Consider the following 26787-nt stretch of genomic DNA (forward strand, 5'->3'; position numbering starts at 1 on the left):
GAGGGTTTTAAGAAGATGAAACTGAAGGGAGCTGTCCAGCCATCCTGGAAAGCGATTTGGAGTGAGGTCTCCTGAAAACGAGTACACCGGACAGTTTGACCCAGGAAAGGCACTGCCGGGCTTCTCCCCAAAGACATGGCCTCTACCCAGAGATCCAGAGTGGTCCTCTTTGTGTAGAGGCAAAGAACTAGAAACTGAGGGGGTGGGCAGTGGCTGTTGGTTAGGCAATGGCTGAGCACGAAAAAGCTGGTTGTAGATTTGGAGACCTCTAGGAGCTCATAGAGTGTGAAGTGAGAAGAACCAGATAGGGAAACAGTTCATATGGAGACACTAATATTGTGAAGATGAACAGCTAGGAAAGATCAGAGAACTGATTGATACAATGACCAAATATGGTTCAGAGCCATCGCTGAGGTGGGCCACCCGCCTCCGGACGGGCTCAGATGTGGGACGAGACACAACGTTCTTGGATGTGAGCAATGGCGAGAATTTCCTTTTTTCTTTTTGGCTTGGCCAGAGATATTTGTTACAGAGTTTATTTGTTTCTCCAATGAGGGATAGAAGAATCTTGTTAAATATAACGGAAATAGGATAATTTAAAAAAGGAATTCTGTATTGGAGACGACAGCTTTTAAGGCATTCAAGGATTGACTTGCAAGAGGCTTTAAAACAAAGGATGTTCCAAATGAAGAGGTTACAGAGTGCAAAAGATATAGGAAAATAGGGACAGCTAGGTCACAGTGGTTAGAGCACCAGCCCTGACGTCAGGAGGACCTGAGTTCAAATCTAGCCTCAGACACTGAACACTTCCTAGCTTGATCCTGGGCAAGTCACTTAACCCCAAGTGCCTCAGGGGAAAAAAAAAATGAAAACAGACACTAAAAGTTACTGACCAATAGGAACTGCTTTTTTCTCTTTTTGACAATAGAATGTGGATGTACTGACAGGATTTTTGACATGATTATGAATAAAGAATAACAGATTATTTCATAGTTAATTATTTGTGGTTGACCCAGATTGCTCTACTTGTATGAGGACTTTCCTGACTCTCAGCTACTAATGCCTCATCTCTGAAATTAGCTTTTATTTACTTTGAATAAAATATATATTTGACTTCCCCAATATACCAATAGCTTGGGAGAATATAACTCCTTGAGAGCAGGAGCTTTTTAATTTTTATTTTTGTATATCCAGAGCCTGATATAAAGTCTGGTACATGGTAAGTGTTTACCAAATACTCATTGATTAATTGATATAGTCATACAACTGATTAAGAAATATGATAATAGTGGTAACAGTGCTTTAAGGATCGCAGAAAACTTTGCAAATATCGTCTCATTTGATCCCCATTGTAACCCTGGGAGAAAGTATTATTATTATTCCCATTTCACAGATGAGGAAACTAAGGAAAAGAAAAGATTGAGTGGCTTACTAAAGGTCTCACAGCTAGTAATATCTGAAGCTGATTTTGAATTCAGATCTGAGAAATCTAAGATTTTGTTGTGTCTGTAGAAATTTGATAAATTAAAAAAAAACCAACAAAACTCTATGATAGGAAGACTCTTCTCAAGCAAAATGTTTCTCAGGCATCTATCTATCTATCTATCTAATTTTTTTTTCCTGAGGCAATTGGGGTTAAGTGACTTGCCCAGGGTCACCCAGCTAGGAAGTGTTAAGTGTCTGAGACTGGATTTGAACTCAGGTCCTCCTGCCTTCAGGGCTGGTGCTCATCTGCTGGTGCCATCTAGCTGCCCCCATCTATTATAATATTTTACAAAAGAAATGGCCCCTCTATGCTTTGAGCAGTGAGGCCATTGGGGACGCCCATCTATAAGCTCAGAGGAAAAGGATGCTTTTGCAGCAATGAGGGTCTTTGCATGTTCCTATTTATACTAGTTGCATGAAGGTGGGAAGGGGAAAAGAGCACCCATTTATTAAGCAGCTCTTATGTGCCAGGCACTGTGCTAAGCACTTTATAAATATTCTTTTGTTTTAGCCTCAGGACAACCCCAGGACACAGATGCTGATATTTCCCAATTTTAAAGTTAAATCTCACCCTCCATCTTGTTGGTCACGTGGCCTGGCAATGTGGGCTATCGGAAGAGGCGAGAAGAGGGGGAGGGGGCCTCAGGGTCATGGAACAGGGAGGGAATTGTCCTGATAGGTGGAAAGGTGGGTCAGATGGCCCCCCCCTCCAATTGGGCATTTCGGTCACTGTGCAGGAGACATTCTGCTCATCTCTTTAGCACGCCTTCTTCCCTTACCAGCGAGGTAAGAGGGAGCCCAATGGAGACCTTTATTGTCATTATCTGCAGGACCTGCTGAGCTGTGTGACTTCCCTATTCTCCTCATCACAAGCCCTAACTTTCATGTAGAAGGAACAGCTTTACTTTTGCCTATGCAATTTGAAGTATCAACAAGAAGCTAGAGTTTTTTTTCTTTTCTTCCTTCCTTCTCTTTTCCTTTCTTCTTCCCTTTTCTTTCCTCTCTTTTCCTTTCTTTCTTCCTCCCTTCCTCTATCTATCCTTTCCTTTCTTTCTCCCTTCCTTTTTTCCTCCTTCTCTTCTTCCTCCTCCTCTTCCTCCTTCTCCTTCTTCTCTTCCTCCTTCTCCTCCTCTTCTTCTTCCTCCTCCTCTTCCTCTTTCTCCTTTTCTTCCTCCTCCTCCTCCTCCTCTTCTTCTCCTCCTCCTCTTCCTCCTCCTTCTCCTCTTCTTCTTCCTCCTCCTCCTCCTCCTTCTCTTCTTCCTCCTCCTCCTATTCCTCCTCCTCCTCCTCCTTCTTCTCTCTCTCTTCTCTGTCTGCTCTTTTTCTGTCTCTGTCTCCCTCCTTCTCTCTCTCTTCTCTCTCTCTCTCTCTCTCTCTCTCTCTCTCTCTCTCTCTCTCTCTCTCTCTCTGTCTCTTCCCACATCCCTTTCACTTTCTTTTGTCCTTCGTTCACCTACAAGGTAGGCAGCCGACTACTGCACTTATACATAAGACTAGCCTTGCAATGGCTAATGAACATGACCTGAAGCGCGGGGGTTACTGTGTAGGTTGGAGGCATATGAGGTGCCAGATGGAAAGAACAGGGCAGAGAATAAGATTCAAGTGCCATCTGCCACAGAAACCATAATATCCACAAAAGATTAGAAAAGCCTCAGGTTACATGGAAAGAGAGTGAAGAAATTTCAAGCCCAAGAAGGCTTGAAATGGAAATGGCCTCTGAGAAAGATAATGAGGTCAAGTTTGTAGACTTTGCCCAAGTGGCAAAGGAGCTAGAGCCATAGAATTGCACCCAGAAGGGATCTTAGGGATCACAAATCACAGAATCTGAGGATCGGAAAGAAGCTTGGCAGCTGTCGACACACAGAAAGAGGACTTCGGCTCCAATATCACGGACAAGTAGCCCGCCACCACTGCGGGGTACGTTCCAGAAAAGTAGGAACCCAGCAGCTCTCATGGTTCCACTCTGAGCCAATTCTCACCACTAGAGAAATTACCCCGACAAAAAGTCCAAATTATTCCTGTTTCTGGAGCCTGGAGCTAAACAAAACAAGCCTAACACCTGCCTTGCGCCCTGACAGCAACAGATGGAAGTGAGAGACTCTACTCCGTTGTAGCTGAACCTCCTTGTTCCATGTGCTTCTCATGCATGGCTTTCCATACATCGCCCATCAAAGGTCCCCCATGCTGCTAGGGACTATTCTACCTTTGGAGGGGACCAGTATAACATTTGACCTCTTCATCCCTGTTCCCCAATATGTCTGCCCACCTCCTTTTCCAGGTCTCTATTTCTCGGATGCCATTTTTCCTATCACCTCTCAGGTGGAAGCCATTGTGACTATCATCGAGGAGCCAACTCATAGTCAACGTGTCTTCCCTTCCTTCTGAGATTCTGGTGTTCCACGATTAGGAGCCATAGAGCTCCCCATCGAGCAATGCAGCTGTGGATGAAGTCGAGTGCCCCGTCAGGGAGCTAGCACTGTGAAGTCTCCCATATGCGGGAGCAAGATGAGCTCCTCCTCCTGGGGGAGATCCATGGCGTGGTTGTTGTTCACTCATTTTAGTCAGGTCTGACTATCCAGACCCCATGCAGGGTTTTCTTGGCAAAGATGCCAGAGTGGTCCACTATGTCCTTCTCCAGCCCATTTTGCAGATGAGAAAACTGAGGCAGATAGGGTTGACTTGCTCAGGGTCACACAGCTAGAAAGTGTCTGAAGCCAGATTTGAACTCATGGAAGATGAAGCTTCCTGATTCCAGACCCAGTGCTCTGTGCCCACTGATGCCCCCTAGCCATCTTAGGATGCAAGTGAGTAGATTTAAACATGTCCAATACTTGGGATAAAAAAAAAAATTCCAGCCAAATAGACAGAGGATGATGGGAAGTGGAGGGAGATATGGTGGAGATATTGGAAATTAATTAAGGTGAAAGAACCTCGTACGTTCCAGTGATCCACAAGTCCAACCTTCCACAGGTGCTCCTGCCCTCCTGATAGCCACACTCTCCGAAATGAGGGGTTTGTTTTCTCGGAAATACTTTGGACAGTTGTGGTGACCTCAGTTAGACAAGCTGGGACATTCCCAGGAGAGCGATGAGGAAGAGGAGGAGATGCAATATTGTGCAATATCAGAGAATCGGGCGATTTTAACCTGAAGAAGGTAGACCATGGGTGGGATATGAGGGGTGGGAGGGAGATGTGACCAGAATATGTAACTATTCCAAAAGCTGCCACCAGAAAGACAGAGGATACTCATTCTCTCTAGCAAAAAGGGACAAATCAGGACCAAGCAATCCATCAAAACATTGATTAAGACCCTTCTGAGGATGTCAGGCACAAGCTACTTCGTAAGAGGGATTCATGGACAAAGAATGAAACAATCCTTCCCTCAGTGAGCTTACATTCTAATGGGTAATTGCAAAAGCTGAGGTAATCTCTCTGCAGTCAGTATATGTAATATCACAAATGTATAATTAACAAATACTAATACATACAAAGTAATTAAACCTCAACTTGTGAGAGGAAAGTCACTGTCATTCTGGGGGCAGAATCAAGACAAGATGGTAACTTGAAAGAGATTCTGCTCTCAGTGGCTCAAAGGGGTAGGGAAGCATAATTTCATTTAACATAAAGAAAAAAAAAACTAATAATTGGATCCATCTCCAAATAGTATGTGCCCCATCTCTGGGCTTGTGAATTCCCAGGCACTGGAGGAATTTAAATGGAAGTGGGAGGACCACTTCCTAATGAAGGTTTTTAATTTTTTTTGGGGGGGGGTTGGGATTCTTGCTCTCGGATTGGGCTGGGCTCCATGATCTTTAAAATCTCTTCAGATTCCAAGTTGATAAGCCACACTGATGGATTTAGGTTAATCATTCACAGGCTGACACTGCTCAGGATTAATTGCTTTTTAAAGTAAATCTGGGATTCCCCCCAACTTAGCAATTTCCAACCGATTTGTCAAAGACTGCAGCAGGCTTGCCTTTCATATGCCATCTTCAAGGAGAGGCTGCTTGATTTCCTTGCCCTGTTTCCTTCAGAGGCTGCTACGGAACCCTGGAGGTTTGATCAGCGTGAACATCAATCTCTAAAACGTGCTCTAATAAGACGCCTCCGCAGAGGCAGGAGGTCGGACCTCACGGACGTGCTATTTGGGCTCATTTCTATGCTCTAAAATCAACTGAGAAATGGCTGCGTGTCATCCCAGTTGAGAAAGCCTGTGGGACGCTCAGAGCCCTGCAGCTGACGTTGCATAGGCAAGGTTTATTATAACTCAGTGCTTTCCAAAACAAACAAGGTCCAAACGCAGCCCAGCCACATCCCTTGTTTCCTGAAAGGTTCGAGCAAGTCCCCGGGGGAAGCCCAAAGCCCATTCTTCTTTCCTATTTCTTCTGCTCCACTCCCTCGATTTACTTGTCACCTCTCTGTCTATCAATGAGGTATTGATAAAGGGCTTAGTACACGCCTGGCACGTAGTAGGCATTTAGTAAATGCTCTGTTCCTTCCTATCTATTGGTAAAAGAGTGGAATAGTGGGCAGAGAGCTGCCCTCAGCAGTAAGGAAGATAACAATAATGATGGCTAGCAATTACGAAGCATGTTATGGTCTCCAAGGGCTTTATACATATTGCATCTCATTTGCTCCTCATAATTATCATCCCCAATTTACACACGAGGAAACTGAGGCTGCCAGGATGGGACTTGGCTAGGGTCAGAGAGATAGGAAGGGAAGTGAAGGCAAGATTCAGATTCTGGGCCACCTGACTCCAAGGACAAATATCCACCCGCCGTGCTCCCTCAAACTCTGAGTGGGCCTTTACTACGTGGCCCCTTCCTTTGGGGAGCTCCCAGCATCATGGAGGAAGGCGTACAAGCACAGCCACGTGCGAGGAGGCCATTCCTGTCACTCACCATATTCCCGTGAGCTGATGAAGAAAATGGTCAATTAGAAAGTAAGGGCTCATGAAGATTTGGAGGCATTACTCAGAACATGGAACACTGAGAAAAAACACTTGGTTCATACATAGGCAAGGAGGCCTGGGTTCAAACACCTGGGTTCAAATCCTACTTTTTCATCAAAGAAATTTGGTTGAGCTAGGCCATCAGACAGGTTTAGAGCTGGGAAAGCCTGGATTCGAAAGCTGAGCCATATGGCCCTGAGCAAATGTATACAAAGAAAGAGAAGGAAAAGGTAATAGAGGCGAAAAGGAGGAGAGGAAACGAAAATAGAAAGGCAGTGATTTATAATGTGACTTTGGAGATGACAGATTTGGGTGTTTCAGCCCTACAGAGGATGACTACTTCTTTTGAAGCACCGTGCTTATGATCCGGTGCCGAGTGAGAATGGCGCATTTTGTTTTGGGGGGAACTTTGTTGCCAAACAAGTTATGCCTTTTCTCCAGTCATGCATAGCAGAAAACACAGATTAGTGCATATGTCAGTCGATAAAAATATAATTATTAAAATGTTATAAACTAAAAACTTCACTAAGCACATGATTATGTTCAATAGAAACACCAGAGTATGATTTATAGAAATATATATGTTAGAGTCTGGTAAATTAAAAAAAACACCACAAAATTCTATACACCAACAATTAGCTATTATTGGCTTTCCTTTGGGGGCTTTAACTTTTTCTTAATTACATTCCAGGTGCCAAAACATTCATATACAGTACACTTCCTTTGAGGGCCTGGAAATTAGTTTTCTTTGACTATTGTCACTATCTTGTCCCAAATCTATTACAGAATCTTGTGAAGCTCCAGAACCTGAAATCCCTCCCCTTCTTCATATGGTAGAGAACTAGCTTCCTTATTTAGCCAAATTCATTTTTTTTTTTTTTTTGGCTGAGGCAACTGGGGTTAAGTGACTTGCCCAGGGTCACATAACCAGGAAGTAACAAGTGTTTTAAGCTGGATTTGAACTTAGATCCTCCTGATTCTATCCACCGGGCCACCTAGCTGCCCCTATTTAGCCAATTTCTTATCCAGAAAAAGAAGGATTTCGAGGCAACCTGTAGTTTTTGAAAGAAGAACATTCCTGCCTTCTCCCAATCTCATATTTGAAATCACTTTTTACTTACATCTACACACAACCAGAGTCTCATCAGCACGGGTTCCAATTTTTTTCTAGCCTATTTTTATTTTAGAAATAAACTGCTTTTATACAGGGCAGAAGTCTCTCTTCCTCTTCTTTCCACACTTTAAAACATATCTGGATGGGATAAAGAGGCAAAGTGCAATAGTAATAGATACAGCCCTGTGCTTGGCAATCTAATGGGATTGGATTGTGCTAAGTGATCCTCCCTGGGACAGCTACCACACACCTTAAATGGGATCAGAAGTGGGATCATCAGGAGACATGAGCATCTTTTTGCTATCTTCCCACTGGAAAGCTATACCTCAAAACACATGTGCCTCTTACTTCTTGCCGGATTTTAGAGCTTAGTCAAGTCCAGTGACCTCAGAGCTGCCGTTCATCTCTCCATCCCCAAACTCTGGCCCCCTGATTCTGCCTTAAGGGAAAACATGCTTGGTGATAGCTCCGTTAATACCGCAGGACTATTCACGTCTCAGAGAAGCACCGACCAAGAAGGCTCCTTTTGGACCATGTGACAGCCATCCAAATTGAAGTCAAAGATCTTGTATTTGAGCACCATGTAAAATAGCTCAACAACAGGGGGCAGTGATGCCTTGGAAATACCCCCTTTGGCTCACGCAAAGCACAATTTATGCTATTCATTACTTAGCACAGTGTCTGGTACCTAGAAGGCACTTATTGTTTATTGACTCTATTAATTATTATCCAATCTCAATTGGGCTCTCACTGCAGCAAGGCAAATACTCTATTCCTTTCTAATTAAGTCTGCAATGGGTGTTCCAAAAACTTCTCATTGTCAAATCTCTCATGACACCCTCTTCCCTTATCCTCTCAGTTGTGAACATTTCATTGAAAATAAAAGACCATTCACCAAGATCTGCCCAGATCCCTCTTTTCTTTCTCATCATCACCCAGGCATCTTCCTTTACTGTCTCCTCTTCCACTCTGGCCTCGGGAAGAAATGGTTCTTTTCCTTCTCAAGGCAAATCACTCAGTCCTGAATCCCATCTTTCTAGCAATTTGCTTCCATTATCATCCCTACTTTATATCTCAAATCTTTAGTCTCTTTCTATTTTTGGCTCTTTCTCAGCTGACAACAAACATGACAATGTCGCCACCACTTAATCTTTTAACAAACCTTTCATTGTATTGGCCATCTCTGATACCTCTGGTCCATATTTCTCCTCTTTTTGTGGCTACACTCTCTGATGAAGTTGCCAACAATCGGTTCCTCTATTTACTTATTTTTTACTCTCTTCTAAGCACTCTGGAGACACTCCCCCTCCCCATAACTGCTTTTTCCAAAATCACCAATAATTTCTTAGTGTTGTTTTCTTCATCCTCATCCCTCCAGATTTCTCTGTAGTTTGCTAAATACCTTTTTTTAATGACATTTTCTCCTCCAATTTTTCATGAATCTGCTTATTCTCTTGGTTCTCCTCTTGTTGAAGTTCCTTCTCAGTTTCTGTTGCCGTTACTCTATATTTATCATGCTCTAATTCTACATGTTCCCTAAGGTACTGTCCTATCCCCTTCAATCTCTGTCCTCTATACTAAATCAGTTGGTGATTTCCTCAGCTCTCAATATTATTGACTCTAGATCGAATTCTAGTTTCCCCTCCTGAGTTATAATTACAGTTTTCTAACTCTTTCTTGGACATCATGAACAAGATGCATGGTAGATAGCTCAAATTTAACATGTGCAAAACAGAACTCATTACCATTCTTTCCAAGCCTTTTCTATTTTGAACTTTTCTAGGACTGCCAAAGACACCATCATTCTCCGTGTCACCTGTGCTTGCAACCCCAGTGTCACTCTTGACGCTATACTTTTTTTAATACTACACAGCCCATTCATTGCCCAATCTTGTCATTTCTACCTTCACAATCTCTCTTGCATACCTCCCCTTCCATCTGCTCACACACTCACAACCACACTTCAGGTGGCTTCCAGGATACCCCTCTATCTCTGCAGTCCCAGACAAAGTGAAACATGACCAAGAATGTTTTCCTGGGGCTTTACCCTGGTTAATGGATCTTTTATTAGTTTTCCACAATTTCACCATATTTAGAGTCATTCCCTAGGAATTGGGAATCGAGGTGATTATTATGAATCCCATTTTTTTTGGGAGAGGGTTCTATAGTGGATACTGGAAAATGACGTGGGGGATAGCAAATAGAGGAAACAGCAAAAATAACTTTAGGATCGTTCACAGTCAGTGGATCCAGAATATTCCACTCCACTACCAGTATGTGCAATAATGCATCTATCACTTCCAGATTCATAAAGGGTTTTTTCCTCAAAAATCCTGCAAAGTCATTATGAGATGTATTATAATTTCTATTTTATAGATAAGGAAACTGAGAAAAGTCAGTAAATGTGAGAGGTTGCCAGCTCCTGTTTTCTGACTCGGTGATGTCAAGGTTCCTTTTCTCTTTTCCTATACTCCTCCCTCCTGGCTTCATGCTATCTTGGTATACCTTCAAACTGGCTTTTATGCTCATTTTTCTTGGTTTCATCTCAATAAAAATCTTCTTGGTAGAGGGCAGGGGAAGACCCAGGAAACAACGAAATTTATTTGGTCTTCTTCCTCTCAAGACATAGCCAAGGTCACACACTTACCAAAGTTGAGTCCAGGTACCAGATGTAAAATAAAAGTGCCATTTGTCAGTATTCATTCAATTAAGTTTTAACAGTAAGATTTCTGTTGGACTCCAGAGGAGTGACTTTGAGGTGTGTGGGGTCATACATACACTTGAAATGGTTTGCTAGTATTAACCATTATTAGGTAATCAGAACTTGTTAAACATTTCTTTAAAAGTTTAGTATAATTTAGAAGACATGGAGATCTCCCAGGGTGGTTGTGAAAATCAAATAAGATAATCTTTGTAAAGTGTTTAGCATAGTGCACATAGTAGGGACTTAAATACTTGTTCCCTTTCTGTCTGTCTGTCTGTCTATCCATCTTTTTATCCTATCTATTTATCATCATTTCTCTTTCTCCTTTCTACCTATTTATTTACCTTTTTTGTCTACCTAGCTATCTGTCTAAATATCCACCCATCTTATCTACTTATTTGTCTATCTATCATCCATGCATCTAGATGTCCATACAGGTGTCTGTACATTCTATCTATCTATCTATCCTATCCTATCTATTTATTTGTCCATCATTATCACTATCATATCCATCCATCTGTCTAAATATCCATCCATCCATCTTATCTACTTATCTGTTTATCTATCATCCATACATCTGTCTGTATATCCTATCTATCTATATATCCTATCCTATCTGTCTATTTATTTGTCTATCATTTATCATCCATTTATCTATCCATCTGTCTGTCTATTTATATAGACCTGAAGAACTGCCTAGAGAAAAGCATATTAAACTATGAGTCATGACCCCATATGAACTTATGTAACTGAATGTGAAGGGTCACAAAATTGTGACTTATTATCACTAAAAGTTTGATTTGTATACGGTTGTACCTGAGGCTGTGTAAAAAAATGGATCACAAGTTGAAGTTTAAGAGCACTGAGAATTTTCCTTGGTTACATGGTTATTTTCTACTAGAAGGAGGACCTGAGCCACTTATTCCCGGTACCAAGCCCAGCTCTGTGGCCACTACTGCTCTATCTCCTCCCATTCATAAAGGATATTTTGTCAAACATTTAGAGAAGATGGTACCTTGATTAGATGAAATTTCCTGTTCCTTTCCCTTTTCCTCTTTCTCTCTATAATAGTGAAATTATAAGCTAATCCCTGAATTTTGTACATTGTCCTCAGTTTCCTAAAATGGCAAGAGGGGACTGGTTAAGAGTTATTCATTGTCCTAAAGTTATTCCAAAAGCCAACTTAGTGAGCCATTGATACCAAATCACACAAATACCATTTTTACCATTAATATAATCTCAAAGAACCATCCCAGATCATGGCCATACAATAATGCTCAACTATAACAAGCAATTTTTTTGTGGAATACAAGCACTCTACAATCACGTGTGAATTCCTTTTACAAAATCAAAAATCGTTTTTGTACTTGTTATATCACCTTTATTTTCAATGGATTGCAGAAAAATTTAGAAAGAGCCCTGGTTGACAGAGTTAAGTTCCTTGGCCAAAAAAAATGCCCAATGTGGTTTATTGTCTTTTCCCCTCGAATTTTCTAGAATTTTAACGTACAATCAATTGCTTTGCCAGGAAAATCTCAAGATTTCTTTTTCAATTTTAATATGAGAAATTGAAGATCATATACCAATCCAATTCAAGAAATTCTCATCAAACTTTTCATCTTTTCTAAGTAGCCATAGCATTTTCATTTGAGAAAAAGACTAGGTTTGTTTTTTGAAGGTATCTCTGGGATTTCAAAATGGAATTGTGGAGAAAAGGGGCAAGGATGGGGATGAGGGATTAAATGGGAGTTGGTATGCTATGTCCTACTTACCTTCAAAAGTCAAATAAAACTTTCCTCTGTCAAACCAAACGAGGGAAGGCTGGTCATTCTCTGTATGGTCAGGTGTTGAAGCGGGATGGGAAAGGTTAAGGAGAGGGAGAGAGAAGGATACAGTGTGAGTCACAGAGCAGCTCATTATTCTAATTACTGGGGAGTAGGGTGAAGGAACTGCATGGCATTAACATGCAGGAAAACAGGCCCTGGCAGTTCCCATTGCCTTGAGAATTAGGGGAGCAGAAAGCAAAAAGCAAAGCTTATGGAAGACTTGAGGGAGGGATGGCGGAGTTGTTGACTGCTTGATATTGGATTGCTGGTGAGCATGGAGCAGGAGGAGGCATCCTGAACATGCAAGTGGTATTAGTATATTTTAACTGCGTTAGTTTTGGCAAGCCCATCCAGCAATTGCCATCCCCGGTTCACCTCAAATAGCATCCCCTCCTGTGTTTAACTGGTTATAGAGAAATATCAGTGAAGAGAACAGACATTAATTGATTTAAAAGTAGCTCAAATCTGCCTTTAAATGACATCTAAATTGGAGGAGTACGTGGCAAACGAATAGTTTGTCCGAGATGCCTTTCACCTCCCATCTCTTCTCCCTAGGAGGTGAACTCCAAATTCCCTTTACGTACTTGAGAAAAAAATCATCTGACTGACTATGCAGATCCCTGCACTAACTCTGGAGCAGTTAAATTATTCCTTCCTTCCTCGGTCAATTCACAAAGCCAGAGCATCTCGCCGTTTCTCCGACCTCGTCACAGAGAAACCGCCATGCAAGATGGGGCTTTGTGATTTACAAAAGAAAAAAGAGAGATGTCGGGGGCTCGGCCCCCATTGCAGACAGTAAGTAGAGGATGTGTCTGAGAGGCACTGGACACTCATGGAGTGGAGAGCATGTCCATGACAGTAGGAGCATTCGGATGACGGAATGGCTTGGGTCATTACAAACGGAGATTTCTGGGAGTCTCTCGGCTGGCACCGTACCTTCGGGAGTTTCACCGTGCCTTTCAAACGAAGGGAGCTTGCCATTAAAAACATCATCTTCTGACACCCGGAACCAAAGGAACATAAAGGAACGGGGGAGAAACAAAATAAAAACAAAACAAAAAACACAAACCCAAGTGAAATCCAGTCACACACACCATATCTCAGCAGACCACGAGGGAGAGTTTGCACGGAAAGACAAACGGACAGTCACTGGGACGTGGCAGGTAACGAGGGCACCAGTCACGAGCTGACGAGACTGACACTCCAGGAGGCTGCTGCCCACCCCCGGCCCTCCCTAAACGTACAGGAAACGGCTCGGTTTCCCCATCCTGAGTCCCGACAAACGTCCTTCAGCCTCTCATACACGTATCACATCAACTAGAGCAGGTTGTTAAAGGGATGGTTCAGGAATAATTAACTGACGATTCCAGGGTCTTTTTCTGCTCTGATGTCATTCCCAAGTGGTCAGCCAGATGCCTGTGTACAAAAACATCAGGCTACATAATGACAGCTCACCAGGGTGAACTAGCATGCAAAGTCCACACCCCCACAGACATATCTATATTTATATATCTATAGATAGCTATAGATCATATATCGATAGATAGAGACAACAAAAATCCATCACAACAAAGCAAAAAAAGTGATGTGGCTGAGGCACCGTGGGCTTTATGGGAAAGTCATGGGTCTGAAGTCAGAGGACCTGGGGTGGAATCCCCCATTTCCACCTTTCATTAGATGATTCTCTTACTTTTCTAGACTTCAGTCTTCTCATCAATAAACTGAAAAGATTGGACTAAATTATTTCTATGCTTTAGCCCCTGATTAAAGGATTTCTCCCCTCTCTTCCCCTCCACACCATTTGGTGGTGATGACGGTGGGATTCTGGGATAGGGAACTCTCAGCATGGAGACTTTGTCCACTGATACAGATTAACAAGTAAAATGCACCCGAGAGTGTTGGAAAGTTCCTTGGGGATCCTGAGAGGTTAAGTGACTTGTCCATCATCACACACTTAGTACATATCAGAGGAAAGATTGAACCCAGGTCTTCCTGACTCCAGTTCTTTCCCTACCACGCAATGTCACCCCTTGCAGGTGACAACTTATACAATCACAGGCAAAGTTACTGTAAAGTTTTTCTTTGGCTGATTTAGAATTCCCTTCCTTATGGCTCAGAGGGCTGAAGGTAGAGTGGAAATGGCCCTAGAAGTACAATCAGGAAGGCTCACGTGATGCAGAGGCTAGGACGTTAAACCTGAGATTGGATCCTGTCCCAGACACTGACTAGCTGTGTGCACATGTGACAAGGGCAACCTCTCTGTCTTCTTTGTTAAGGGAGGAAGCTGGTTTGATATCGTGTTTCCTCTCCCCTTGAGATCGATGCTGTTTTAATTCAATGAGAAATGTCTTTGAGCCCTGTCTTTGTAACTTACTATCTGTGGGCCTATTACTTCATCCTTTCAGGCCTCAGTTTGTTCATCTATAAAGCAAAGATTTTGGACTAGATGACCTCCAACAATTCCTTCTATATACCCAGCTTTATAACCCTAAATCACTTAAATTTTCTGAGCCTCAGTTTCCCCATAGGCAAAAAGGAAGACTTAGATCAGAGGGGTCAATCTTGTAGCCCCTTCAGTGGCAAAACTCTGGAGGGGACTTGAATCAGATTAAAATGTATTAGGGGAAATATTTAAGTAAATAAATGAGAATGTGATGCAATGCATGCAATGTTTGTGATTCTCTAAGTCTATATTTGAGATTGACAGCATTGGATTAGACTTCTCAATTCCCCTCTAGCTCTATGACTCAGTTCCCTCATCTGTAAAATGCGGCTACTAACATCCCTTCCAACACCAGTGTTGTTTAATGAGGTTAGATACATCAAAACCTATAGAAGTTCTCTTGGTTCTGTTTACGTTAGAACTCCTGCTTTGCTTCCTTGGTCCTTCCTTGGAATGGTATTCTTGGTTTTTCACTTTCAGCAAGTGCTGACTTGCTTCTGTTTTTTTAAATCAATCAACAGGACCAAGGGCTCCCCCAGCCATCCCAATCTCCCCTGCTGGAGCCCTGGCACTATTTATCAGAACCCTGAACGTCATCAGCACCCATCACCAGCATCCCCTGCTCCTGACAGACATACAACTGGACATTCTAGTGTCAAGGGTGATGATGTACATCAAATTGAACCCCTGGTCCATATTCAGAGCGGTTATGAGGGGAAGTCAGCTTCTCAAACCCAGTATGACCTCTATGCTTTTCTTATCTGTGATACTTAATTAAAATTCAATCAATTAAAATCGATCAAAATTGGACTACACATTGGGGAAAAAATGTGCCCTACACGTGAACCAGAAGTTACCAGAGTTCTTAAGTAAGTACTTAATAAATGTGATTTCATTCCTTCACTCAGCCCGCCACTGGATGAGCTCCAGATGAGCCATGAAAATATTCTCTAAGTGAAGTTCTTTTCTGGAAAACCTCCTAGAGGCTTCTAAATATAAACATGGAGACCAAGGAAGAATCTTGAAACTGGCCTGGAATGGCCTTGCGATGAAACAAGCAGATGACTAATTTCTCGAGGGAGGCAATTTCATGGCTATAAGTCAGGCACTTTGGGGATTTCTGCAGGGTGCTTTGAGTTCTTGGGGAAATGATTCCTAAATTGCACCAGATGGGACCCTGGCAGTTAGCACAAGGTTGATTTACCTCTGGAAATATCCACAGGGTGCTATAGCTTCCACTAAAGCTGGCCTAAAGGGTCATAGAATTTCCAAGCGGAAAGGATCTCAGGGACCATCTGATCCAGCTCCCATCACCACAAGAATTCCTCTGGCAAGATACACAGCCAGCGGTCGCCCAGTGGTTTGCCTGCAACCTCTAGTGGACGTTTGGGCTACTCATTCTGTTTGGGGCCAACACTCCTTGCTCTGACTAACATCAATCTTCAATTTGGGCCTACAGAATGTTCTTCTCCTTTACCATCTTATCCTCATTAGCTTCTTCTTGGTAATAAAAATCACTGGCACTTCCACAGCTTTTACATAAAGCATAAAGTGTTTTATGCAAATAACTCAATCCATCCTCATAACAGCCTGGGAAAATAGGTGTTCTTATTATCCTCAGTTTATCGATAAATATCGGAAGACAGAGATTAAGTGACCTGCCTTGGGCTGAATTTGAACTCAGGTATTCAGAAGATAATGATCCAAATTGCAGTCTGACAAGAACTATTATCTCTCTTTGTGACCCACAGGAAAAGTGATGAATTTGAGATAAAAGAATCTGGGTTCCAGGGTTACCTGTGTGACTTTGTGAAATCAGGCAATTCAATTTAGCCTCCCCAGAGCTCAGTTTGCTCATCTGTGAAATGAGAGGATTGAGAGAGGTCCCCTCCAGCAAAAGATCCAAGAAGCTAAGATCATATGACCCCAGTACAATTAGGTTTCTTAGCTTCTGCATCAACCTACTTAACTAGTCAGGGTCAAACGCAGATGTTTTCTGTCCCAGACAGAAGCCATGGTGGAAGAGAATTCTCAACCTTTTCCAGGCTGCAGGAAGGCCCTGCACTAATGCTCACGACATCTCTCTCACCAGAATGACTAGGGCCACGATGCTCATCTCTGGCCCACTAGGGTAGGATAGGTTGGGGCTATATCTTGCTTTTAGGATCAAAGATTGGAGCCACTCCATGCTGTCCATTGCTTGAAAGATGCAAAGATAAATACAGTGTTGTCCCAGCCTTGGCAGAAAAGTAAGAGTTCTGTGCGTGTTCAGTGTGGAAGAATAAGAGCCTTTTAAACTTGGCCTAGGAAATGACTGCAGTGAGAACACCATTTCCAATTCCCTATTCGCTAATCCAAAATCCAAATTCGTTTTTTATGAGACCCCATTGCTAAGGAAAAAGAAGGTGAGAGCCAAGTTCCATTACATTTACCTTCTTACAACTAATAAATAGTGATTGTTAATTTCCCATTTCAGAGCCTCCTGGCATCCCGACTGGCACCATCCAGATACATATTAGGGATTCTTTCTCATCCTTTGCCAGGACAATTTGTCTGCCCAGAAGGAAAGAACATGGGGGATTTTATGGAGAGTGATCCACTTCAGAGTTCCTGCCTCACCTTGCAGATGTAAAAAAATCGGGGTTGGGGAAACCATCAGACAACATGGCCAAAGTGGTTGGAGATTGCTATCAAATGAAGAAGTTTCTGTTGCTTTTTGGGATGTTTCCTTTGATGCCAAAAAAAGAGCTCCCCATCACGGGAATGCTTTTATTTAGGGGCTGAATGACAACTTGTGGGGATAGGGGACAGGGAAGGTGACTTCTAACTTTGGGATTCTGAGTCTATGAAATGATTACTGCTTTTCATAGGATCCCGGACAGAGGATACAACTTAAATTATACATGTTCAAGAATCCAATAATAAAAGAGATCCATAAATATCTCTATCTTTTGGCACTGAAGTCATGAGAGGAGATCTGGGCATCGCCAATCAAACTATTAGTGACCACAACACATGGAGTCCAGCTACAAGGGAACATGATTCTTGAGCTCAAGATGAGGGGAGAACAAGGGTCAAAATGTTCATCATTAGGAAGAGAGGCCAGTTTTTTTAGAGCAGAATTGTTTTTCTCTTTTTCATAATTCCATCTCAGAGCCTATGATTCTATGGGCCAGAAGAGACCACAATTCCCATTACTTGACAAATCCAACTCTTGTTGAACTCCCAGTAAAGGGGGAGGCCACTACCTCTACAATGGGATTCTTCTAGCTGTTCAGAAAAACAAAAAACAAAAAACTTCTTATCTACTTTCTTTTTGCTCTATTCACCATGCCTGTAACTTTCCAAAGTGAAATACCCCAACCAGAATGCTTCCTCCATTAGAATATAAATTCTATATAAATAAATAATCTCTTGAGGCAGAGATAGTTTCTGCTTTTGTATTTGTATTAGTAAGTACTTAATACATGTGATTTCATTCATTCACTCATGTATTCATTCATTTATTCATAGCTAAATTTGACTTTTTGTATCTTATATCCATTCCCCCATTTTTTCAATGTTTAGGAGATTTTAAGTGTGATATAGTGGAAAGAACACGAGTTCTGGGGAAAAAAAGGGTCCAAATCTTACATCTGACATTAAATCTTTTGGGCACTAAGCTCACCCTAAAATGAGGGCGTTAGACTAAGTGATTTCTGAGAGTTTTGATTTCATAGTTATATCTCCATGGGACAAAAAGCCCCGTGCTTTGCATGAGATAAACAGATTTTTATCAGCATCCAATGCCATGAGAAAATGCAGGAGTAGCATTGGGGGCTTAGAATTCTTCATTAGACATGGAATAAGAGGTCTGTCTCTATAAACTCCATTTTAAATTTTACATTCATGTCTCCCATCCTAGAAGCACTTCATCTGCCTGGCTCTTTAAAGGCTAACCCAGTTTTCCTACCTAGATCTGAAACACACATCCTCAAATTAACAACTTCTTTGCTTTGTTCCCTTTGGTTCCCACTGCATCCCTTCTGGTTTTTGACTCCATTGTCATAATCAGTATTGGAGAAAGATTATAGGGGTAAGAAGAAAAACATACATATATGCACGTATATACACACATACACACACAAACACGTCCCCATCATTTTTAGAAATATTGCCTTACCAATTTTACCCATCTCTGTCATTTAACCCATGAGAAATGGAGTTTGCATGAGACCAAAATCTATACTGAATAGGGTACTTGTTGCCAAGTCATCTAAGCCCATCCTCTATCTCCAGGGAGATCATGCTACATGAGAAGCTGCTGAATGGTCAGGCAGCTGATAGGGAGTGAATTTGTTGCCGTAAGGTGACCCGTCCATAGCAGGAGGAAATTAAAAAACATGGTGGGGAATGCACGAGGAGAATGGAAACAAAACCAAAAGTGCAAAATAAGAAATGGAACCAAATCCAATCCAAATGCTCCTCAGCAAATAAAGCAAGGTGACAGCTTCATGGTTGCTGTTGTTTTTGAAAGAGAGAAAACTGACCGCATTGAGAATAAGAACAGATCTGCACAATTTGGAGTTCCTGCTGCAGGGATGATAGAAACATATTGTGTACATTTTGGACAAAATTCAGCCCCAGGACTTGCTATTAAAAAAGTAAAAATTGCTATTGCTCTTAAATTTTAGATCAGACAATTATTGTGAGGTTACTCTAGATAGGCATTCTGAGTGACAGTTCCATCCTTCTCTTCCTCTCCAACCAACAGGGCAAACTAGATGGAGTGGGTAGAACAGCTGAAGCCAGAAAAGATGGTAAGAGTGGGGAGGGGGCAAATGGATGGGAGTAGCAATCGAGCAAGGAATATGTCGGTGGCTCAGCTGGATGATGGAGATGAGATGACACGGGTCCAAGGACAAGGTCCAATGGAAAGGAACCAAGAGTACTCTAGGTATTGCAAGCTAGCCAATAAAATTTGAAATGTGAGACTAGAATGAGAATGAAGTTTAAATGTTGGGAAGAGTGAACAGTCCTATCAAGAAAAGGTAAACAATGAGTTGATCCAGTGGCTCTGGAGGAAAGGGAAAATGATATCATGTAAAAACAAGGAAGACGGGGAGCAAATGAAACAAATGATGACCAAGAGGCTTCCTAGAGTTTTAGCTTTGGAAAGAGGGAAGAGCAAACCAAGGAAAAGTCAGGATATCAAACACTTGGGAAAACTGTCTGGCTCTTTGCCTTTATCCCATTCACAGCACAATATGGAGGGTGAACCATCAATAGCACAAACAACATGGATGATGAAGTGTTGCAAATGGTTTCATTTCTCTTAGCAAGCCTAGGATGTGTCAATAACACTTAATGGTATTAAAAAGGAAAGTGCTTAATATTCAGAACATCAAAGTTTCTACCATCCATCCACATAAGGATGAACAAATGACTTAAGAATGAATGAAAAAATGATAAAAAAAAGATTCCAAATATTGTTATTTCTAGCAGGGTACACTGTTGGAATTTTAATAAACATTTTTCTAAATGAAGAATGTTTAGTTGAGTGTTATGGAAAATAAAAAATCTATATTATAAAACCTCCTTTGGACACTTGTACTATTTTCCCAAGATATTAGTAAATTTATGCATGATAGGGTAAGAAAATTCCTACAAAGTACAAGTGTTAATTATCATTTTTTCTTGCAGGGGGCAGAGGATGGGGTGGTTAAAACACTTTGCCTTCTTTGCTGAGAAGGAAGAGTCAGATGAGATTGGCAACACACATAGCAAGACAAGTTTGATCATAATTAAAGGGCCTCAAAGACTTTCACAGCTGGAAAAGAAAGCCAGTCCAACCTAGAGAGAGATGAAAAGAGGAGAGATTGTTTTTGTTTTTGTTTTTTTACCAACAGTAGGTGTTGTAGCTGCGCTCAGGGAGTTGGTGGACGATATTGATGATGTACTCTCTGCCCGGGCAAGGGGTGCAATTGGAGGAGGGCTTGAGGAATGTATGGGAGGGCTAAAAGGTCTGGACTGTAGGAAAAAGAAGAAAAATGGCCAAAAGTTAGATTCACAGGTCATGATATTTCTCTTGAAATAGTATCCTATAATGCCATTCATTTGAATATTTCTCTTCCTCACATTTTGCAACTTGACCCCTCAATCTTTCAATAGCAGTTAGGTATATCATTCAGTGTCAGGGTTGGAAGGGGCCAAATATTTAGCCCAGCCTTGACAGGTTGGTTATCTCACCTTTACCTGAAGATCTTTAGGGACTGGGGGCAGCTAGGGGGTGCCATAGTGAAATGAGCACTGGGCCTGGAGTCAGAGAGATCCTCTTTATGAGTTCAAATCCCACCTCAGACACTCCCTAGCTTTGTGATTCTGGGCAAGCCACTTCACCCTGTTTGCCTCAGTTTCCTCACCTATAAAATGAGCTGGAGAAGGAGAAGGCAAATCAAAGCAGTATCTTTGCCAAGAAAATTTCAAGTGAGATAACATGATTGAAATGACTTAATAACAATAAAATTCTTATTATATTAGATGGAGGATTCCTTTTAAGATAAGATTGAACTATTCGATCTTTAAGGTTCCTTCCATCTCAGTTGGAATTGGAGATTCTATGTCTGTGAAATATGAGCAATGGATAAAAGCTACTGGCAACCACAATTTGGATCAATACCAGGAAAGTTTCTGGATGTGCTCACTGCCTCATGGAAGCAGTGAGGCCTACATTGTGGATAGAGCCCTAGCCTTGGTGCTAAAGAGACATTATTTTTACAATAAAACTTGCTGTGTGCTTCTGGATAAATCACTCACTTAACTTCTCTTATCCTCAGTGTTCCTGTGAAACGTGAATATGTGAAAAGTGCCTTCCAAACCTTAGAAAGTTCTATAAATGTTAGACTCTATGATTATTTTCATAAAATAGTGATTTTTAAAATAGAATATGCTCAAGCAGTGGCTGAACAAGAACTTGTCAGTAATGTTGTAGAAAGGATTCATGTTATAAGTAAGGTGAGATATGATGAGGACAATAATGGTAATAATTGGCATTTATTAGCTTACAAAGCCCTTTTAGGTTTGCAAATTTACTTTACAAATTTACAAATATTTCTTTACAAATATTATCTCATTTCAACTGCACAACAACCCTGAGAAGTAAATGTTGGAATACATGGGAGAGCTGCTGAAATACACAGCAGTCACCTTTCAGTGGCTGCTGGAGATCCTACCCAGAATGGATATCTTCCTTTGAGAGGATGATACAAGGAAATAAGAAGCTGTTCTCTGACCTCTCTCCTGAGAGGCCATTGTGTTGTCTGACCTCTCTCCTCTTCCCTCTGCCTCCAATTAATCTCATTCTCAGTCCACAATCCCTGTGTCAGCAAAGGCTGCCCTGCAATTCCTTCTGATGTAAATGCTTTTGCTATTATTACTTTACAGATGAGGAGATTGAGATAGGCATAGGTAGTTTATCCAGAGTCCCGTAGCTAGTAAGAGATAAAATTTGAACTCACATCTTCCCGACTCCAGCACAAAAAGGCTAAGAATTTCTAATTCAGAGGACTTGGAGATCAGTCTTAGGAGACTTAATAACCCAGCAGTGGAGAAAATAGCCCTTTCCAAATATCTAAGTTTCATGGGATCTAACTCACTGAGATGTATGTAAATTTAGAGAAAATCTGGTCTGTCTTGCATCTAACAAATAAGGAAACCAAGGCACAGGAAGAAGTCATATGGAGGCTGAGCTGTGGAACCAACAATTGAGCCCAGATCCTTGGATGCCAGATGCACTCTATATTGTGGTCTTATAAGATGAGATACTAACAATTTGAGAGGGAGTCTCTTAGGAGGAACGGAGAGTAGATTTGGAATCCAGAGACCTGGTTATGAGGTGCACATCTGACTCTTAGAAGCTATGAGACCTGTGCTAGTCCCTTCTCAGCTCCAGTTTATATAATGGGGATCAATCAATCAATCAATCAATCCTTATCCATTAAGTTCCTACTATGTCCAAGCACTGTGTACTCAAACAGCATAGCTCTTAATTAGAGTTGTCAAGGAGATAAGGATGCTGGGGATGGATGGAAATTCACGTCTCCTTGGCAACACTAAGAGGGGGGTCTCAAAGTCAGGAAAAAGACAGCTTCTGCTCTTTATGGAGTAACATTCTCTGTGGGAGATACTAATATACACATATATTCACATGTGTATTTATACATGTATATATAAATATACACACAAACAATGCATATATGAATATATATACAATGATAAATACATATATACACATAAAATATATACAAGTGTATAAATATATATATATACACAAAGATATGTATTTATATAGTTTTATATATACATATAATATACACACAAAATACATACATATTTCTAAATATGCTAACACAATACACACATATACATATATGTATATATATATATATATATATATATACATATATATATATATATATATATATATATATATATATGCAAATACATGTATGTGTAGACAAAATAGATACAAGGTGAATTTTGGAGGGAGGACACTAGTAGCTGGATAATTTTTATTTAAAACTCTAATTCTGTGATTCCTTAGCTTAGATTTAAAGGAAACTGAAGGAAGCACAGATAATAATAATAATAATAAGTTCATATTCAATCATTTTAAATCATATTCAACACTTTATGACTCCATTTGGGGCTTTCTTGCCAAAGATACTGGCGTAATTTGCCATTTCCTTCTCCAACTCATTTTACAGATGAGGACACTGAGGCAAACAGAGTAAAGTGCTACCCAGCCAGGAAATGTCTGAGGCTAGATTTGAACTTAGCTCTTCCTGTTTCCCAGCCCAGTCAGTGGGCTCTATGCACTGCACTATCTAGCTGTCCAGTAATGATGGCTGACATTAATCAAGCACATCGAGGTTTACAAAACACTTTGTGAGATGTTTGCAGTGATTAGCCCCATTTTCTACATGTAGAAACTGAGACCAAGTGGAGCTAAGTGATTTTCCTGGAGTCACACAGCTAGTGAGATCCGAGGAAGGTTGAAGCCACACTCTTCGTATTCTACTGCTTCCCTATCTCCATGGGTCTCTTGTGTTATATCCCTGTAAAAATGCTATTAATGGTCAGACTAGAAATCCAGACAGTCCTCCCCCAGTTACCTTGTTTTGTCCACTTGCCCTCCCTTTTGGAGCTCCACTGGCTCCTCCTTTGATGGAGACAAACCAAAGATGAAGAAGAGAATAAAGGAAATGGATGGGAACATACCACATCTCCCACTGGGGGCTTCCCAGGAGGCAGCTTGGGCCGAGATGGAGGCCGTGGAGGTGGCGGTGGTGGCGTGGTCCCGCTGGTGCAGTGGGCTGATGGTGTGGCAGGCCGGGCTGGGGAGGACGCTCCTAAAAACAATCAGATGGCTTCAGGTTGGGCAGCATGGTCAGCATGGTCCCCGCCTCCCCCAGCAAGCAGCAGAGCATCCTCCCTGCATGCAGGCCCCCAGAGCCCAGCATAAGCAGAGCATGACATCGAACACCAAACTACGTCACATGTGTGTTTTTAAGGCAAAAGTCCCGTGGCTGAATTATGATTGATGGCTAACGGGGAAGCTCATCACTTTCTGCCAAAAGTGTGCAAGAAGGAGACTGGACTTTAGTGCTCTCATTTGGCAAATGGGCACAATTTCAGTAGCTCCCTCAAAGAGCCCCAAAGAGTCCATGAGGTGGGATAGAAAACACCTTGCTGGCCAACTGTGGGCAAGGCAATTCTTCCTGTTCTTTCTCTTTAGATAGAATAGCCTTATTTAGAATTCTTTTACTTTTCTGTCTCATACTAAGGCCACACATGCTCAGTTAGTTCCCCTCTGCTTTCACTGATCTCATTATGTGTGTTTCCTTCCTCATACAGTGAGGTGTTCAAGATCTTTCAGTATTTGCCAGGATGTAGAAAATCCTATTCCGGGAATACGATCAAGCTGGTGAGGACCTTTCTGGGACCTCATTACTGACCACCACTCCATGGGCATCCTGAGCCTGCTGTCCAACCTAGGACTTGCTAGAGCTTATGATGATCTTGGGATCTTAAAGAGCTCTGATAATTGAACTAGGAATTTACACGCACAAAATCAGTCTGATTCCAAGGTTAGCCTGCTCTTAGAGTTGGTTTTCTCAATCTTCTTCAGTTTCTAGAAATCTTGCCTCTCTATAAACTTTCCCACATTCTTCTCCCTCACCCCTTCAATCAAACAAAAGAAAATATATTCCAGAGTTGCTAGAGCTGACTGTGGAAGTCACAAAAGGAATTAAAGAGCTGGATACGTTTTTCTTCTCTGTGGGGACATTAAAAAATTGCCTCACTTCATTGGTTGGAAATTGATGTGGAATTCCTATAATCTTTCAATAAGATACTGCAATCATTATTTAGCAGAGTCACTATATCCCTGAAAAGGTTCTCATATACCATGAGCACAGGCTTAACCCCAGATTCAGACGATTGACTGATTGGTTGCAAACAATGTCAGTTCATCAGAGAATCCATCAACTGACGTCTCCCTCCTTCGAAAGGCTATAATTGGATTTGCCTTTTAGGATGCTAAGGACAACTCAATTAGGAAAGAGGGAAGGCACAGAGCAAACTAGAGATGTGTACAGACACACGCTTGAATTTGTGGAGTTGGAAATCCAAGTATTTTAAATCCCACCTGAGTGATGCAGGCAGAGGTGTGCTGCAGGCAGCTCATACAGACTTGAGAGAGCCAATTGTTAAATTTTCAGGGAGAGCATTTATACTTCTGAAACTGACAAATACTACAAACCAGATGTTATACTTTATTCTTTTGTTGATTGTCTAGAGTCTAGAAAATGATGAAGAAATTGTTAGTATGGATCGAATGTGAAAGTATATTGGGCATACATCCCTGCCTCCTTTAAGAGCTGGTTGTTAAATATTGACCAGGATCAAATATAGAAAACATCCATGTAAATATTTACAAACATAAACCATGCACATATATATATATATATATACATATATGTGTGTGTGTGTGTATGTGTGTGTGTGTATATATATATACACACACACACACACACACACATATATGTATATACACACATACACACACATACATATTTGATCCTCCCAACAGTCTGTGTTCACATCCCTATCCATATATACATGGTGCTCTGTAAACTCTAAAGACCCATATATGTATTTGGGATTTTCTTCTTAGATTATTGTTGTGATTGGTGCCCACAGTGAGCAATGTCCTTAACAATTGAGATGTCCCTCTTCCCTGTAATTTATGACTATAAAAAGCTGTCTAGAGTCCCAACAGTTTAAGCGAGCACATCATACATCATGTTTTGTTCTGCATCCCAAAATGGAGAGTGATAAGGGACCCCAGAGTTTATCATTTTACATAGGGGGGACTGGGGTACTGAAAGATGTGACTTTCCCACAATCACACAGCCAATAGTTGTGAAGGATTTTAATTCAAGCCTTCCAGACTCCAAATCCAAGGCTTTATCATGCTGCATATACATGTAAATTGTTATTGTTACTATTATCAATTATTCTTACTCCACAAATAATAAGAGCTCTTTCTTCATTCCAGTCCCAATGTATCACTTTCCTAATTTAACTACACTAACTTCTCTAGTCCTCTGCTTAGTTTACCTCCTCTAAACTGGACATCCTGAGGCACAGCCCTGAGTGTTTGGTCCTAATTATCCCTCTGCTTGTGAGAAATTACAGGGAAAACTCTGTTTCCAAGATCTTCCTAGACCAGTTCCTCTTGGCCCAGATTTGTAGACTGAGAAAAATGTTCTGAAGTTAAGCTCCCAAACTCCTTGTGATCTAGATCAATGGTTCTCAAACTTTTGTTCTCAGTGTTCCTTTATACTACTGAAAATTATTGAGGATCTGTCCAAAGAGTTTTTATTTATGTGGGTTGTATTTATAGATATTTACCATATTAGAAATAAAGGAAAAAAAACTAATTTTCAGTTTGTAGACCCTCTGAAAGTGTTTCAGAGACCCTTGGGGTTCTCAGACCACACTCTGAGAACCACTGAATAGATAATTTTATTATCTTTTTATTATTTTATTTATAATATACATATACATACATATGTGTGTGTGTGTGTGTGTGTGTGTGTGTGTGTGTGTGTGTGTATGTGTGTGTGTATGTATAGCCTGATAGAATGGAAGCTCCCTGGAAGTAGGGGTTGTTTCATTGTTGACATTGCACCAACTATATCCAACCCAATATCTGGA

General features: G+C 41.3%; 1 protein-coding gene across 5 annotated transcripts in view; it reads right to left on the reverse strand.

Moving 5' to 3' along the window:
- The window catches only part of SGIP1 (SH3GL interacting endocytic adaptor 1), a 278616-nt gene that overhangs the window by 24641 nt on the left and 227188 nt on the right, over positions 1-26787 (reverse strand). For 4 of the 5 annotated variants that reach the window (XM_051999484.1, XM_051999486.1, XM_051999483.1 and 1 more), the window contains 2 exons: positions 23785-23915; positions 20409-20535 (listed from right to left, as the gene is read on the reverse strand). In XM_051999484.1, coding sequence (XP_051855444.1) covers positions 20409-20535; positions 23785-23915 — 258 coding nt within the window. Of the gene's footprint in view, positions 1-12029; positions 12090-20408; positions 20536-23784; positions 23916-26787 lie in introns of all 5 variants that reach the window. The other variant, XM_051999482.1, reaches the window with a different exon arrangement.

Source organism: Antechinus flavipes, chromosome 4 (genome assembly GCF_016432865.1).
Source record: "Antechinus flavipes isolate AdamAnt ecotype Samford, QLD, Australia chromosome 4, AdamAnt_v2, whole genome shotgun sequence".
Lineage (NCBI taxonomy): Eukaryota > Metazoa > Chordata > Mammalia > Dasyuromorphia > Dasyuridae > Antechinus > Antechinus flavipes.